Here is a 14,413-nt window from a genome sequence, read left to right as displayed (position 1 = left end):
CCTTCATTTTTTCGGCACTTGTGGTGAGTCATTTTGTTCATACACATACTATCTTCTTTAGAAGGCTCTTAGCTGGGCAGCAGAAAAAGCTGTTCTCTACTGCTTCATGGCTGTTCCAGATGGATTAGGGGTAGCCTTTGTGGGGAATGGGAGACAGTCCTTCCCTGAACACAGCTGAACACGTTTAGCTACAGAGCTTTGGGGAGAAGACAGCCTATCCTCTTGCACCAGCCCCTCACACTGTACCTGCCTAGCATGCAAAGAGTAGAAAGGTCTGTCTAAATTGTACCATAAGCCAAGATTGTTGCCTGTCTAAAAGCAAGATTGGACAGAGAGGGGGATTTGTTTGCAACGACACAAAAGCACAATTCTTATTTTTACTCTGCTGCACTGAACAATTCAGACTTCCTCCATTTACAGCATTTATTATGTGTTTGCATAAGACCTAGCATGAGCCATTCAGAGCCTGTTTGAGAGTTTTTTGGTATGCTCATCTATGAAAAAGGTGCAGACAGCTTTACCTCAAAACTGTGGATACACAGGATCACTTCACACTATTTCCTAATTTAATTCTGTTTGTCATTGGGAGTTCAGGCAGTTGACTATTCAAATAAGCATTTACTGGTAATCAGAAGAATGGCAGTAAATGAAAAAAGTTCACAGCTATTCAGGGAGTGGGCTTTTTTATCTCTCTCTCCGGGAACAAAGAAGGTAAGGTGATGGAAGAGGCTGGGAACTGTCAATTCTTATCAAAGCCTGTTGGGATTACTCTCCAGTGGAGAGCTCAGTCCAATTGGCAACCGAGTTTTGGACATGGAACACAAGTTGGGCAGTGACTTCAGCCTTGCTTTCAAAGGGAATACTGATGGAACTTTCCTTTGGTAGAGAAAAATGTATGTATATCACATAATGATCAGAGTTTTTGTCTGATGATATTTAGGAAAGTTGATATCTATGAAAAAGAACTACAGAAAGCTGTTTGTTATGCTTTCAAATGATCTATAAAAAACAGCAAAGGTAAGTACTCGGCACAATGAGTTGCTATATGAGTTTTGTTCTGCCAGCTGTTCCCTTCTGAACTGGACTTAGGCCCCAGAGGAGATGATCTATGTATAAAATTGCCATTACTTCCTTTATTCCTTTTACCCTCCCCTTAACCTCACTGAAGACAGTTGGTGTTTATTTCCACATAAGGCTGAAGCCAGGAAAGGATACAAATCAGAAAAAAAATTTGAAGTTGCATGGTAAGGAAAATATGAAGTGTTTTAAAAATTAGTTTTTAAGATATAATTTCTACTGTCATCCTCTCCGACTGAATTCTGTAGTTATGTTAAGCCATGCATGGAAGAGACATTACTCCAAGATCTTTTCAAAGCTAATTTCCATGAGGAAGAATAGTTGACAAAGCCTTCAAATATGCAGAAATGGAAGAATAGGTGCTAATTTTTCATTCATAACTGCTGTCTTTTCAAATACATGGGGTGTTTTTTGACTGGGGAGCTTGGTTGGTTTTTTGGGGCTTTTTTTTTTAAATTCAAAACAAAGGCAGAGAAAAGCGTACAAAAAGATACCTAAACCCTGAAACACAAACTGAGAGAACAAAGTGTACAGAACAAATTGAGAGTACAGCTACTTCTACTTTTTGCCTCAAGACACCTACTACAAATGCAGTACAGATATACTTTCTATTTTAAAACTTAGTATGCTCTTTTTGCTCCAAACAGAAACAATCTTTATCTTTCCTCACTCAGTAATTAACCCAGTCTTAACTTCGTAGAAGTTGTACTGTGAATGAACAGTAAGAATGTCTTGTTTTTAGTGTTAAATGGCACTGGCAGAGAAAGAACAGCAAACATTTCCCAGCCAGGGCAGACATTCTGACTTCCAGATTACAGTACATTGCTTTGCTTCCTCCAAATCCTGTTTACATGAGCAAGGTCAGGGGATGAAACATTAGAGAGCCTCTACAGTGATTTCCTGCTTCTGTCAGTAAAAACTACAGAGGCACCATCAACTTTCCCTTGTTTCCAACAGCTTATCAGGGACCAGAGGTTACCAGCATATTGCCTTAGAGAATTAAAAAGACCCAACCTCCCTCATGACTAAAACTAAAATTGGAGGATGAAACAGAAAGAAGTACTCCCAAAGAGAAACAAAACTTCCAATTTTTCCTTTTCAATAGTTCAGAAAACAAAGGCAATGTTAAGCTGCTTGACACAGAGAGAAGGGGTGGGAGAGATGCAGTAATGCTTTCAGTCTTCAATGAAATAGAAAGGAGAAAAAAACACCACTCCTAGCCCCCAGATTTGACCCCAATTTTGTAAATATTTCCAGAGTGCAAAAGGTCAGAACACACCTAATTTCTAGTAACTGCAACACATGAAGACTCTTAACCATTGAAAAACTCAGAACAAGTTTTACAACTCATTACACAAGTACCAGTTTGTCAGGCATACACAGCTAATTTTTACAGTGCTTTCACTAATACACAGGAGAACTGAAGAAATGAATCATCAAATCCAAAGCTACTTCCTAACCACAATATTACACAGGAATTCTTAATGGTTTTAAATTGTAATCCAAAAGAAAGCAACTCCATACTGAATATTACACTGAAATTTTTCCACGGACACAAGGATCACACTCCACTGAGTTTACAAAAGTTGCATCAGTGTGAACCTTAGATGAGAAAAGATTTTTCACCATGTTCAAAACAACTGGCCTTAGTACTAAGCTAGAACAGAAGCTAAAAAGATACGGTGTTTACAATTCATGCAGTTTAATAACATAAGTCTTTTTAGCAAAATCCCTGTAAGAACATTCACATCAGCATATCTTAGCTTAACCTCTGAAGCAAAAAAAATACAACTAAATTTTTTAAAAAAACCAAAAATCACAAAAGCAGGCAATTTAAATGTGGAAGCTGTGATGGATTGTTGGTTTTGATGAAGCAAGAAATTAAAATTCCTTGAAAAGAGGAGGAGGAGTAGGAGGAAGAGATAATACTGGTATTTTCTCAGACAGCTAGAGCTCAAAATAAATGAACTGCTAAGAAAATACCTAAACATGTATTTTAAATTCACAATAAAGAAACAAGAGTGTTATATTTTTAATTATTTGTTTTAAAATCTTCTCTAAAATCTACGCAGATTGTTGTCAAGAATAGATGATGGTGATACTTTGCTATACCCTAATTAACTGGAGTAGTGTGTCCTCTTTTGTGCTTCCTGGTCCCAGACAGACACTGACATCCTGGAGCAAGTCGAGTTGAGAGCAAACAAGATAACAAAGGGGCTGGAATACGTGATACCAAGAAAAGGCAGAGAACCAGGTTTGTTCTCTGGAAGAAAAGATGTTGCTGCCATCTCAGATATCTAATGGGTAGACAGAAAGAAGACAGACACACATATATTAGAAGACCACTGTGAATTGAAGGCAACAGACATGCTGGGACATAGGATATTCTAGATACATATTATGAGAAAAAATATTTTCATCAACCGAACACTACAGCAAGCTGCCCAGAAAGGTGGTGGAATCTCTATTTTTACACGTTATTAACAAATTAACTGGACAAGGCTTATAAGAACCTGACGCAAGCTGGCTTTGCTTTAAGGGGAAGGTCAGATGATACTACTCCAGACATCACTCTTAACCTATACTGTATCCCTTTCACTACCAAATCTTCACAGAAGGAAGGAAAAGAAAAAAAAACCTTTTTGCTCCGTCACAAATCATCTTAGGGGCAGTTATAATGGATTTCCCTTAAAGGAGTAGGACAACAATTCCAGCTAAAGAAAATATACTCAATAAGAAGAGCACTTTCTCCTATTATCTTTTCTCCTGAACTAGGCTGAGACCTACAGAAGTTTTTGACCACTTACTGTCAGGAATTTTGGTAGTTATTCAACAAAACATTACAAGGTTTAGCATAGACTTCCAATCTTCCTGAAGACATTTCAGGGAGCTTTAAGAATCTCATCAGAGATTCTACAAAAGTTTCAGTGTTGTTGCTCACCCCAGAGAAAGGCTGTATTTAGAGCTGCATTTTCTCCGATTGCTGTCTCAAGTATCTCTCTCCTTCAGTAGAAACATTAATGTAAATATGTTGATTAGCTATTTCCAGTGGTCTAGGGACCTGCCAATGTTTTGCTAATAACCCTTAAGATCCTGATGTGTTACATGTGTGATAAATGCATTGAACAAAAATGCATAAAGAAATCTAAATGCAGACTGCATTTTTCTCTCTGCTCATATCAGAAGGGCAGAACTCCTTAAGGCAGAGCCTTAAAAGAATAAGTAGCTATAGATAGGACACGTGTAAATTAACCTGAAAATCTGATCCAAAATTTTTGTTATTGGAACAACATTCTTTCAGTAGAAGTAGTACCAAAAAGCCATGAACAGATTTAAAATGGGTCTTGAAATGTTTGCAGGCAAACAAAAATGCACAGTGATAATGTCTTTGACAACCAGTAGAAAAAGAGCAACCCATTGGGGTTGGAATCAGGAATATGTATGAGGTAGGATGATGAATTGGACTAGGACTAGAGGATGGCAACCTCAAGTTGGAAAAGGATTAAGAAAAAAAAAATACAAACAATGCACAAAAGCAGCATCAATTCAGTTGAGGACAAACTGTATCAAGAGGAAATCTGCCATTGAAGGTGTGATAGAAATAAAGGCTGCATCTGCCCTTTTCTCATTGTTTCTTATGAAGAACACAGGAAGTCTCTATTAGACAGTCTTCATACATTAGGGAAATTGAGAAAGCTTAAGATAAAAAGGTCCAAGTCACTGAAATCCAGAACCCTCTAGAAACAAGACACAAAGAGTCTAGGTGGCTGGCCTGATTGAAAAACAGGTGATAATTCCACAAATGACAGAAAGCTGGTAATGCAGCAGACAGACATGGGACAAGAAAATGATAGTAAAAGATGAGCTGACATTAGAAAGCAGGGAGAACCAGATTGGTTGGCAAAGTTGGAGAAAGTGTTATTCACTATGAGAGAGGAAGGATTTTAGTGGCAAAGGAAATATGCAAATGATTCTTGAATTTGTGTGAACAGTGGCAGGGTTAGGGTTAACCAGTGTTGAACAGGACAGCTGCCCTTAAGGCTACAGTCCAAGTAACAAGGTTATAGAAATGTTTCTAGATGGAAAAAGACACAGATGGGGAATGCTGAAATGCAACTGTGGTGAAAATCAATGATAACTGGTAAATTGAGATGCAGGGGAAAAAAAAAAAAAAGTAGTGATTACTGACACAGTCAAAAAGCATCAATTCTGAAGCAACATTTTTATAATGAAGATTTGTAAAGCCAGACTGACAGCAGTCAAAAAAACGCTGTACCTCTTGGGTCAATGTATTCCTCTGAGTTCTGGGCATAAAGTTTTATAAGCTGCTTTCATATCAAAAGAATTAATGGAGACTAAGTGATTAGTAGGTATGTAATAAAGAACTACAGTGCAATCATACATTTGAACCCTGTGATGAGCAGAATCAGTAATGAACACAGAGTACTTAAAAGTGATAGGTAGTCAATAAATTATATCTACCACAATCCACTGTCTATGAAGCCTATAAGTCCATAAAGAACTGCATTTCCACTGTGAAAACATGACATAATTGATAAGCCTTAAAATATATAACATCATCACCCCTCAAATACAAGTCATTATATGATTATTTGTTTTAAGTAAAGGTTTCTCAACAACCTGTGCATCATGATCTTCAAAGATGATCTTAAAGAATTTTATACAGTACCTTCACAACATAGCTTTCATAAAGCATTCATGACAAAATAGAACAGCAGAAACCACACCTTTTTCTAAGTATTAACCCTTTTGTAAGTATTAACCCTTCAACCACACAAACTTTTTATAGTAACTAAAATTGCTAAATACACAATTTGTGCCTTCACAGGAACAGATTCAGAGCTAAAAGAAAAATTCTCAGTTTAACCTAATTCTAGAACAGCATGTCTTTTAGATTTCATACCAGAGCATATTTCTCCTCCCACGAAACTACCGCTAAAACATTGCCTTCCTCTCCTCCCACACGCCATACCAATGTCATATGTAAAGCCAACACTAGAAGACTCTAATCCTATTCCTCTGTCTTAAAATGTATTACTTTTTTTGGTTTTTTTTCCTTCTAGGGAACTATTAAATTACTTAAAAGGAGAAATAATAAAACATCACTTTTAGAATTGTATCAGTGAGACAATGATTCTTTAGGGTTACCATTATTTGCAGATAAAGACAGACTACAAAAAGTGCTTGAGAATAAGCCACAAATTTTAACAGCAATATTTAGATGTACTTAGCATGGGCTTATAAATAGAATTTGCACTTAGTATAGTGGTAAAATTACAGGTATAAATTGAAAGCTTTGCTATTACACCATCTTCTGGTTAGACTTGGTTACTGTGACAGAAAGTTTAAGTTGAGAATTTAGGATATTGAGCTCTGAGCACTCGACAATTGCTAAAAAATCTATTTCATTCATATGGACAATAAAAGCACATTTCTGTAACATGTTAGCTATACCCTATCCTTTTCCTTTTTTTTTTTTTAAGTTACTTACAGGAGTACTGATACGTGAAGATGGTCTAATTTCGATGATAATTGTGTCAGGTGCTTGTTTATCAGGCACATCACAGATAGAGTTGACCTGTTGAAAACGAATTATGTCATTATTTCAGCACCAACACAGAAAAGGAAATAAGACTGAAATAAAAAGTGAGGACACACTTAGCAGCCCAGATCAATTGGTTCCAAATCCCCATTCAAGTTCCTCAAGTTATCCACTAATAACAGACTGTCAATATGCTTACTTCTTCTGTACCAGCTCTGATTGCCAAAATAACTTTGAAAGCACTTCTGTGGAAAACAGGTAGGAAGAACACTGAAATCTGTGGTAAGTTAACAGATCAAACAAGCAATGTTGCTCATGAAACCACAGGAAAAACTGCTTTTTACTGATTGATCAGATACATCATCACAGTATCTGCAATTTTGCTCTTAATATCACAGTTACAACTTGCTTATTTTTGGCTATAAGAGTTAATCTATAACTTTATCAATATTTTGCTAATGTCCTTTCCTGAAAGTGAAGCATTAAGAAAGTATCAGAGAATATGAAATTTGAGAAAGCTGCTGCTTTTATCTTATGGCTCCACGTAAAGATCAGAACAACCTCCCTATAAAAATCTGTGTGCATATTATTCCTACCATTATATTATATCTAGGTTATATCTAGGTGTATCACAGCCTAAGATGTTTGCCCTCTCAGCACGATGCATGGAAGTACTATTATTATTATTTCATGAGCTGGCAAAATTTACATAAAGACTAGATGACTTCCAAATCACCAAGAAGTCTGATGTAATAAAGAGAAATGAACTTTTCTATTTCCAACTTTTTCTCAGTAATCCAGAGACAGTATTAATTCCAACCCCTCACTGAAAGGAGAAAAAAAAATCCCAGAACCCTCAAAACTCACACTTGCCTAGTGACAGGGTGAAGTTTAGTCGCAGAAAGTTTCTTAGCTACAAGGGTCATTTTATTTTGACTTCTCAAGAAGAAGATCCTACTATTTCACCTGAAGACTGTCAAAGTTCTGGCTTAGCCAGAGCTGCTCACTCAGTAACTGCTTCAGTGCTCTTTCAACAAGGAAAACTCCATGATGCTAGGGTCCATAAATTGGTATAAAGGCCTTTAGGTCAAAGACATGTTTGTTAAGTAGCTAGAATACAATCTTATATCTGGAATTAATAGTCAGGGAAGGAGGGCAACAGCATCTTGTACTGCCTGAAGACTTTTCATTCAGTTTATTTAGATTTCCATAACTTGCAGAAATTTAGGTTAAAATTAATAGAAGCAAGATCTCCCTCAGTAACTACAAGTGGAAGATGGACAAAGTTTACCAGCAAGCAAGAAGGTAAAGAAACATTTAAAAACAGAACCTGATTATTCAAAGTGATTCTTACACTTTGCAGTGCTAACAAAGCAGGGATGACAAACTTCCTTAAGGGGAGATTTTAATACTGTTTTTAAGCTTGTTCACTTCTCTGAATAGCAGTGCTTAGCTCTTTCTTTTATTCAGTTTCAACAAGCCATTCTTCACCAATGAACCCTTTTTTCTGTCTTCCAATTACAGGTGCATCAGTCAAGAATGAACAGGGACTCAGGAACAATCAACCCCGAGTCCCTGAAGAGAGGACAATGCATCTGCAGGATTCTGCAGAAGGACACTAGATACCTCCTACCTATCAGCATTCTAATGTGGAGGAACTACTGCAGTAATATCACTAATAGCTCTTGAAACATCTTCTTTGAGAACCTATATATAACCTTTTCATTTTATACATCAGAGATTTTGTTATATCAGAGATTTTGCAGAATGAGTCAAATTCTTGATACGGATTGGTAAATAAATACATGGTATTATTAAATGAAAAAAATATGATCTTTTTGTAGAAGTGTCACATCCTGGAGCTAAAATGAAAGTTCCTCTGAGTATTCTTCTGCTTATTGCTTTATCAGTGATAAGGGGAGGATGAGGAGCAGTGTAAACACTGACTAGCAGGGGAGGAACTATCATAAACCATACTAAAAGAATTAAATATAAAATTATTAAGCAACTAGTCAGAAATAGCATTTAAAAGGTGTCTAAAAATGTGCAAAAATATAGAGGCTGTATCTAAGTCCTTTGTACAAATATTAGTGTTTAATATTGCACTAAAAATGAATGAGGTAATGGAATGCAGCTAAATGTAAAAGTCTCAAATTACTTGACATTTCCTGACAAGGTGATGTAGTTAGCTGTAAAATAACTAATAGCTGTAAAATAATAAATAAGACCAAGGGAAGTCTTAAAGGTAAGTCTTTAAAAGTCTTAACTTTAAGAAACAAGATAGAAAAACCGGAGCACCAAAATACAAGGTAGGGAGTACTGTCATGTATTACAGGTTTCCAAAAACACTCTTTCAAAGCCTTGCTTTAATTACCTGGTAAACTGATACATAAATATTTTCAATATCATCTTTCAATATCAACTTCTAATATGATAATACAATTATCACATTTTGATCCATAGTACAGTAAAATATAGGGAAGGTTTCTACAGAATCTTTCACAAATGAGAAAAATAAAGTTAATAAAATTAAGAAAGGAAGTTTTAAATTACTCAAAGTATTTCTTAGGAAAGTGATTTAGCTATAGCTACTTCTGAAATAATCTGTCCAAACACAGCAAGGGAAAATTAGCTTTCAATTTGGTTAAAAACTTTGTTCTAGACTGGGGCACTCACACCAAGCAAGCCATATAATCTTTTTTCTACTGCCACCTAGTGTATATTTCAATTTCCTTCATCTAAGAAAATATTTACAATTGAAATTACACTGAAAATTTTAAGATTAAATTAAATCAACAGAAGCTATTTGTGCACAAGAGAAACTCTATGCACCTTAATATGTTCGAATCTCAAAGTTGTTTTGAAATAAACTAGTTTCTAATCTTCCACTTATTTTAAAGAAGTCTTTAGCACATGAAAGGTCAGTTACATACAAACATGACAAATTCTGAAATAAAATTCTCATCAAGTCAAATGCAGTTTTTAGCATATTTCACTAAAACTGCATAACTGATTAAACATACTGTTTTCAAGTAACTCCACAAGGTCCTTATGTCAAACAGAGAACAGCGGGGGTTTATCTCAGCTAAATTTAGATACTGCTAGACACCTGTATTTGAGCAGGTAATCACCTAAGATTATCTCTACAGTCAACAGGAAAAAGTAGGCGCCTTTAGAGAGCAAATAATTTACTTGTATTTCCAAGTTGTCTGAAAAATTGCAATGATTATAAGCATTAATTCTCTACTTACTCGAATATTCAAGAATCACATTGATCAGTGCAGTTGGAGAACAGTTATAAAGCTTTACAAGTCAATAACATGAAATTCAACACTGCATTAAAATTCAGGCTACTGCTAGGCTGAGAAGAAAACACAACTAATGATTTTCTTGTAAAAGTTAATTATGCCTCAAAAAATAGGTAGGGAGAGAGAAAAAAATAGGGAAGGTATCTGAAAAGTATCTGAAATATTACTGGTTTGCTGTATAGCTTTGAAGAGTGAATAAAAAAAAAAGTTATCAGAAAAGGCAAAATACACTTAAGATTAATCTTTCTGCCACTGTCCAGAAGGCAAAACACCAGATGATACCTGGAATTCTTAGCACTCTTGTGCCAGCTGCTTTATTCAAAAGAACATTTCCAACAGGTGATGTGTGAAAACATTGCAACTGTGCTTCTGATCTCAGCTGAACAAATTCTAAGCCAGATCCATTTTTGTGTATACTATTTCCCCAGAATCGACTTCTGGAATTGCTTTGCCACACTGAGACAAGAAGGGATAGAGAAGCAATAGCTAACCAAAAGCATTTAAAAAATAAAAAATAAAGAAAAAAGGGAAAGGTGTGAAACATTAGGAATTTTAAAAAATAGGTGGTGAATTGCTTTACTCTTGAGTTCTGCCTGTACATCTGCTGTACTTTTTGTGTTCTAACACCTTGAATTTTATCCTAAGGCAATCCCTCTTCATTCCTGTTGTAGAGGTGACTAAACTTAACCAGTTGAGCATAACTCAAGGCAATGTATTACAACACATCTCAAGTATTTAGATGACATTGTAGTGGCTTATAGCAAGCCTTAAGAATTCACTGATACTTTTAAAAATCCCATCTCTGAACTGCCTCCTCTGTCTGCATGTAACTCTTGCATATGTTACCAAGTCTCTTTGAATAGTGTTAACTTCTGTCTAGTTAAGATCAATTATCTTACACTGTTTATATAGAAATATGAAGAGAAAGGAAGAAAATAACTAGAAAGGAAGTAGTTCTGCATATTATCTGAGGTGTAGATGAGATAAAAGGAAAAAACTGTCATTACAACTGCTGTGCTGTAGTGGGATAGATCACACAGAGACAGGGGAATCTCCAACCCTCTTCAAGGCCCCCTAACCAGACACAGCTGAACTGATGTACCATTGATAGGGAGAAGAGATGATCTCCAGAAGCTCCCTCTGACATGCCCATGATTCCATTCCTCCTTTCCCTTATATATGAGAACCATGATGAGCCATTCAAAGATGAGGGTGGGATTGCAGTGCAACAGCCTAACATTAGAATTCTCTCTATTGCTTCTGGCATAGAAAGAGGTTGGCATGCGAAAAAAATAAAATATTTTAACTGAAGAAGGACAAAAATACTTTTTTTTCCTTTTTCCTTCTCCAGAGTACAGCATAGCAGGTCTAGACAATATGCTTTTTCTCAGTTACAAGAGGAAATAGTTAAGAAGATGGAACACTGAAAAATTTCATGCACAGTGCCACCTAAGAATTAGTGCACACTAAATAAAGCATGTTACTGCTGGTAGTAACCTGATACCAGTTTTGTCTGGATAAATTATGTTTTTGTCTAGTTGGTAACGTCTATTCTTCCTCATCACAACAAAAATCACACAATTTTTATTGAGACAGACAGGAGAAGCAATAAAAAAAGAAAATACATATAGAAAGAAAATTTAATAATGTCACCTGAACACCATCTCAATTATAATATTATTATACTAATTCTAAAAATTAGCTGCAAAAGCAATTCTAATCACTATTACTATATTATTTAATTTAAATATATAAAAATGTATTAAAGTAATGAGTTTTGTTGAAACTGTCAGACACTGTTTTGTCTCAAAGTATATAACATACTTGGTGTTTACTCGAGAGAAGGATATTCTAGTGACAATATGATGTTAGTGGAAAACTAGATACAGCAACTCTTGTTAAAATCCTGAAATCAGGCCAGAAAATAGAACACAAAGAGTCCAAACTTTGCTATGACAAAGCCATAGAGCTCTTTCACTACTACAGAGCAGCCCAGGAGCCTATAAGCTGCAACAAATGCTGCAGAATAAATACAGACATAAGGCTAAGTTAAATCTGTCAAAGCTAACTAACAAATAATTTCTTGACATTCAACTACTGAATTTCCTTGACTAGCCCCTTCAGTATTCATACTGAGGCTTCCTAGCCTTAGTTTAGCTTTAGCCTGAACTCATTAATGCTTATACAGAGTTTCTCAATTACACAGGACCATGAACAAGAAAAAAAAAAAAAAAAAAAAAAAAAAAAAAAATCTGAAAAATTGGTTTAGGGTACATTTACATCTTTTCCAGGCATGTAAGCAGCAGAGACATCTGGAAATATTGACCTGAAAAGAAAACAATGGACCCCTGCAGCTATAAGCTACTGCATTTGTTCAGTACATGTTATAACTAGGTGCAATTTGAATGGTCTTGAAGCAAAATGTTGCTCTTGCAAGACTGGTTTGAATCTGCCGGCAAATGATGTGACTGAGTTTGTTCTGGCACTTACCAACTATACTGAAGGCTGTACCTGTAAACTTAACTTCATTCATTTACCTTACAACAAATACGAAAGTCCAGCACGGAAGTTTGTTTATGAAACTTGTCATACATACAGTCATGCTGTTCTGACCAAAATGCTAAGTATTATAAAGCTTCACATCCGACTTGACAATAGAATCAGGCACAAAAGAAATCTTAGTCATGGATTTTATCAGAGTTCCCTTCCTCCAGTAAATATTTTCAATCTTTATACTACTCATTTTTATATATTCATATTGCAAACACAGCCACCCACCCAAAAAAAAGCTCAATATCCCCAAATGTTAATGTTTTAAAACTCTGAGCAGGAAACAAATGCCGTGGCAGCAGTATCTACGTTTTCTATGTAGACAACCAGGAAATGGTGAATTTCTATAGCACTCTGATAGCATATTACAGCAATCAGAAAGCTCCTAAATTTATCTCAGATACAGTTCTTCAACACTAAAGGAATCTGGAGACTATCAAAAAGGAAGAAAATACAGAAGCCAGCCAGCTCTGTCAAGGACTATCACAAATAAAGCATAAACAATGGCCTCATTGAAAGCATAGCACTGTTTACCTGTTGAGCACAACTTTCAGACTGCTTAAACACAGGATTTTTCCTAATACTGACACAGAATATTTGACATTGCACTTATTCCCTAATTTCCAACACTTTTGATGGAATTATTCCCTAATTTCCAACACTTTTGATGGATGCCAGTGGACTGTTTGACAGTAAAGTAGTTCAAGAATGAAATATCAAGAAATCAGACTACATAGAGATGTAAAACACACTGCTAGCCTAGAAAGTCTTTTAGATAGATATCAAGATCATCTCACAATACCTAAAGGCCTTGGAAAAAGGAACAGCTTGTGGTATCTTTTACTGACTTTCAGTAATAGCACCACTTTGTCCTGCTTACAATGATTTATTTTTATTAGTATTCTAAATCTCATTGGAGATTCTGATGCCTTCCGCAACACTTGCAGTGTTATTTCAGAAACCAGATTATGTTTTGCTTGAATCAGATGTAGAATACAGACACAGAAAAAACATGAAAGTAATTTCAGCATAAACCTGCCAGCACCAGCTTGCCTAATAACCCTAATTCAGATTCATAAGTTACAGTTGCTTCCAAAGTATTATATATAACAATTAAAAGCTCACTGGTATACATAAAACATATTTAACTATAAATGTCAGACAGTGATCACATAAGCCTCTTGTTTCCTATATCAGACAATTTATTACACTCACCTCAACTGACTTGAGTTTTTTACCATGTAAATGAGATGACCTTGGGTAAATATCAAGAAGATGAGGAGGATCATCAATATGTGTTCTTCTAAAATTGTGTTTGAGAACTTCTTCATAATCCAAAGTATCAAAGTTGGTTTTCCATAGTAATACCTGTAAGAAATCTTTATATCAGTAACTACTTGAAGGCTATTCAGTACTCAAAACATAACTACTGAGTAAAGTCTGTTATTGCTAGTAGATCACTGCATCAAAATGATACTGCAGTGATGCCTTCTCCTGATCTCTACCGCAACACAGGCACTTCCCCAGAGTATCTTTACTTCAAACCTAAAAGATGTGGCTCATTCTATTAAAAAAATAACCTCTAAAATATGTCTATAATCACAAAACAAATTCATGCCCCACTGAACTGTCCCAAGTTACCCAGATCAAGGGATCATATTAAATTTCTGCCCCATAAAAAGGCTTGCAGGTCTAACAAGAAAGTTTGAAGGAATGAAAGAAATGAGATAGCTCCACAGAACTCTAAAACACCTGGTTCCAGTGTTATATGCAAGTGACACAATGACCAAATGCAAAAGGTCGTAGGATATAGAGGCAGTCCAAAGGTCTTATGTATCCAGTCTTACGAAGATTCCAAAAAACAAAATCGCAACACACCATGTTGCTCTCTCATGTCATAAAATAACTGCATATT

The 14,413-nt window shown here is 35.7% G+C and overlaps 1 protein-coding gene across 1 annotated transcript in view; it reads right to left on the bottom strand.

Moving 5' to 3' along the window:
• The window catches only part of LOC131592205 (POC1 centriolar protein homolog B-like), a 49,118-nt gene that overhangs the window by 17,879 nt on the left and 16,826 nt on the right, over positions 1-14,413 (bottom strand). Inside the window, exons 9-10 of the mRNA XM_058863565.1 lie at positions 13,714-13,866; positions 6,590-6,676 (exon numbers count right to left, since the gene is read on the bottom strand). Coding sequence (XP_058719548.1) covers positions 6,590-6,676; positions 13,714-13,866 — 240 coding nt within the window. The remainder of the gene's footprint in view (positions 1-6,589; positions 6,677-13,713; positions 13,867-14,413) is intronic.

Source organism: Poecile atricapillus, chromosome W (assembly GCF_030490865.1).
Source record: "Poecile atricapillus isolate bPoeAtr1 chromosome W, bPoeAtr1.hap1, whole genome shotgun sequence".
Taxonomy (NCBI): Eukaryota; Metazoa; Chordata; class Aves; order Passeriformes; family Paridae; genus Poecile; species Poecile atricapillus.
This window is presented reverse-complemented; position numbering and strand designations above follow the sequence as displayed.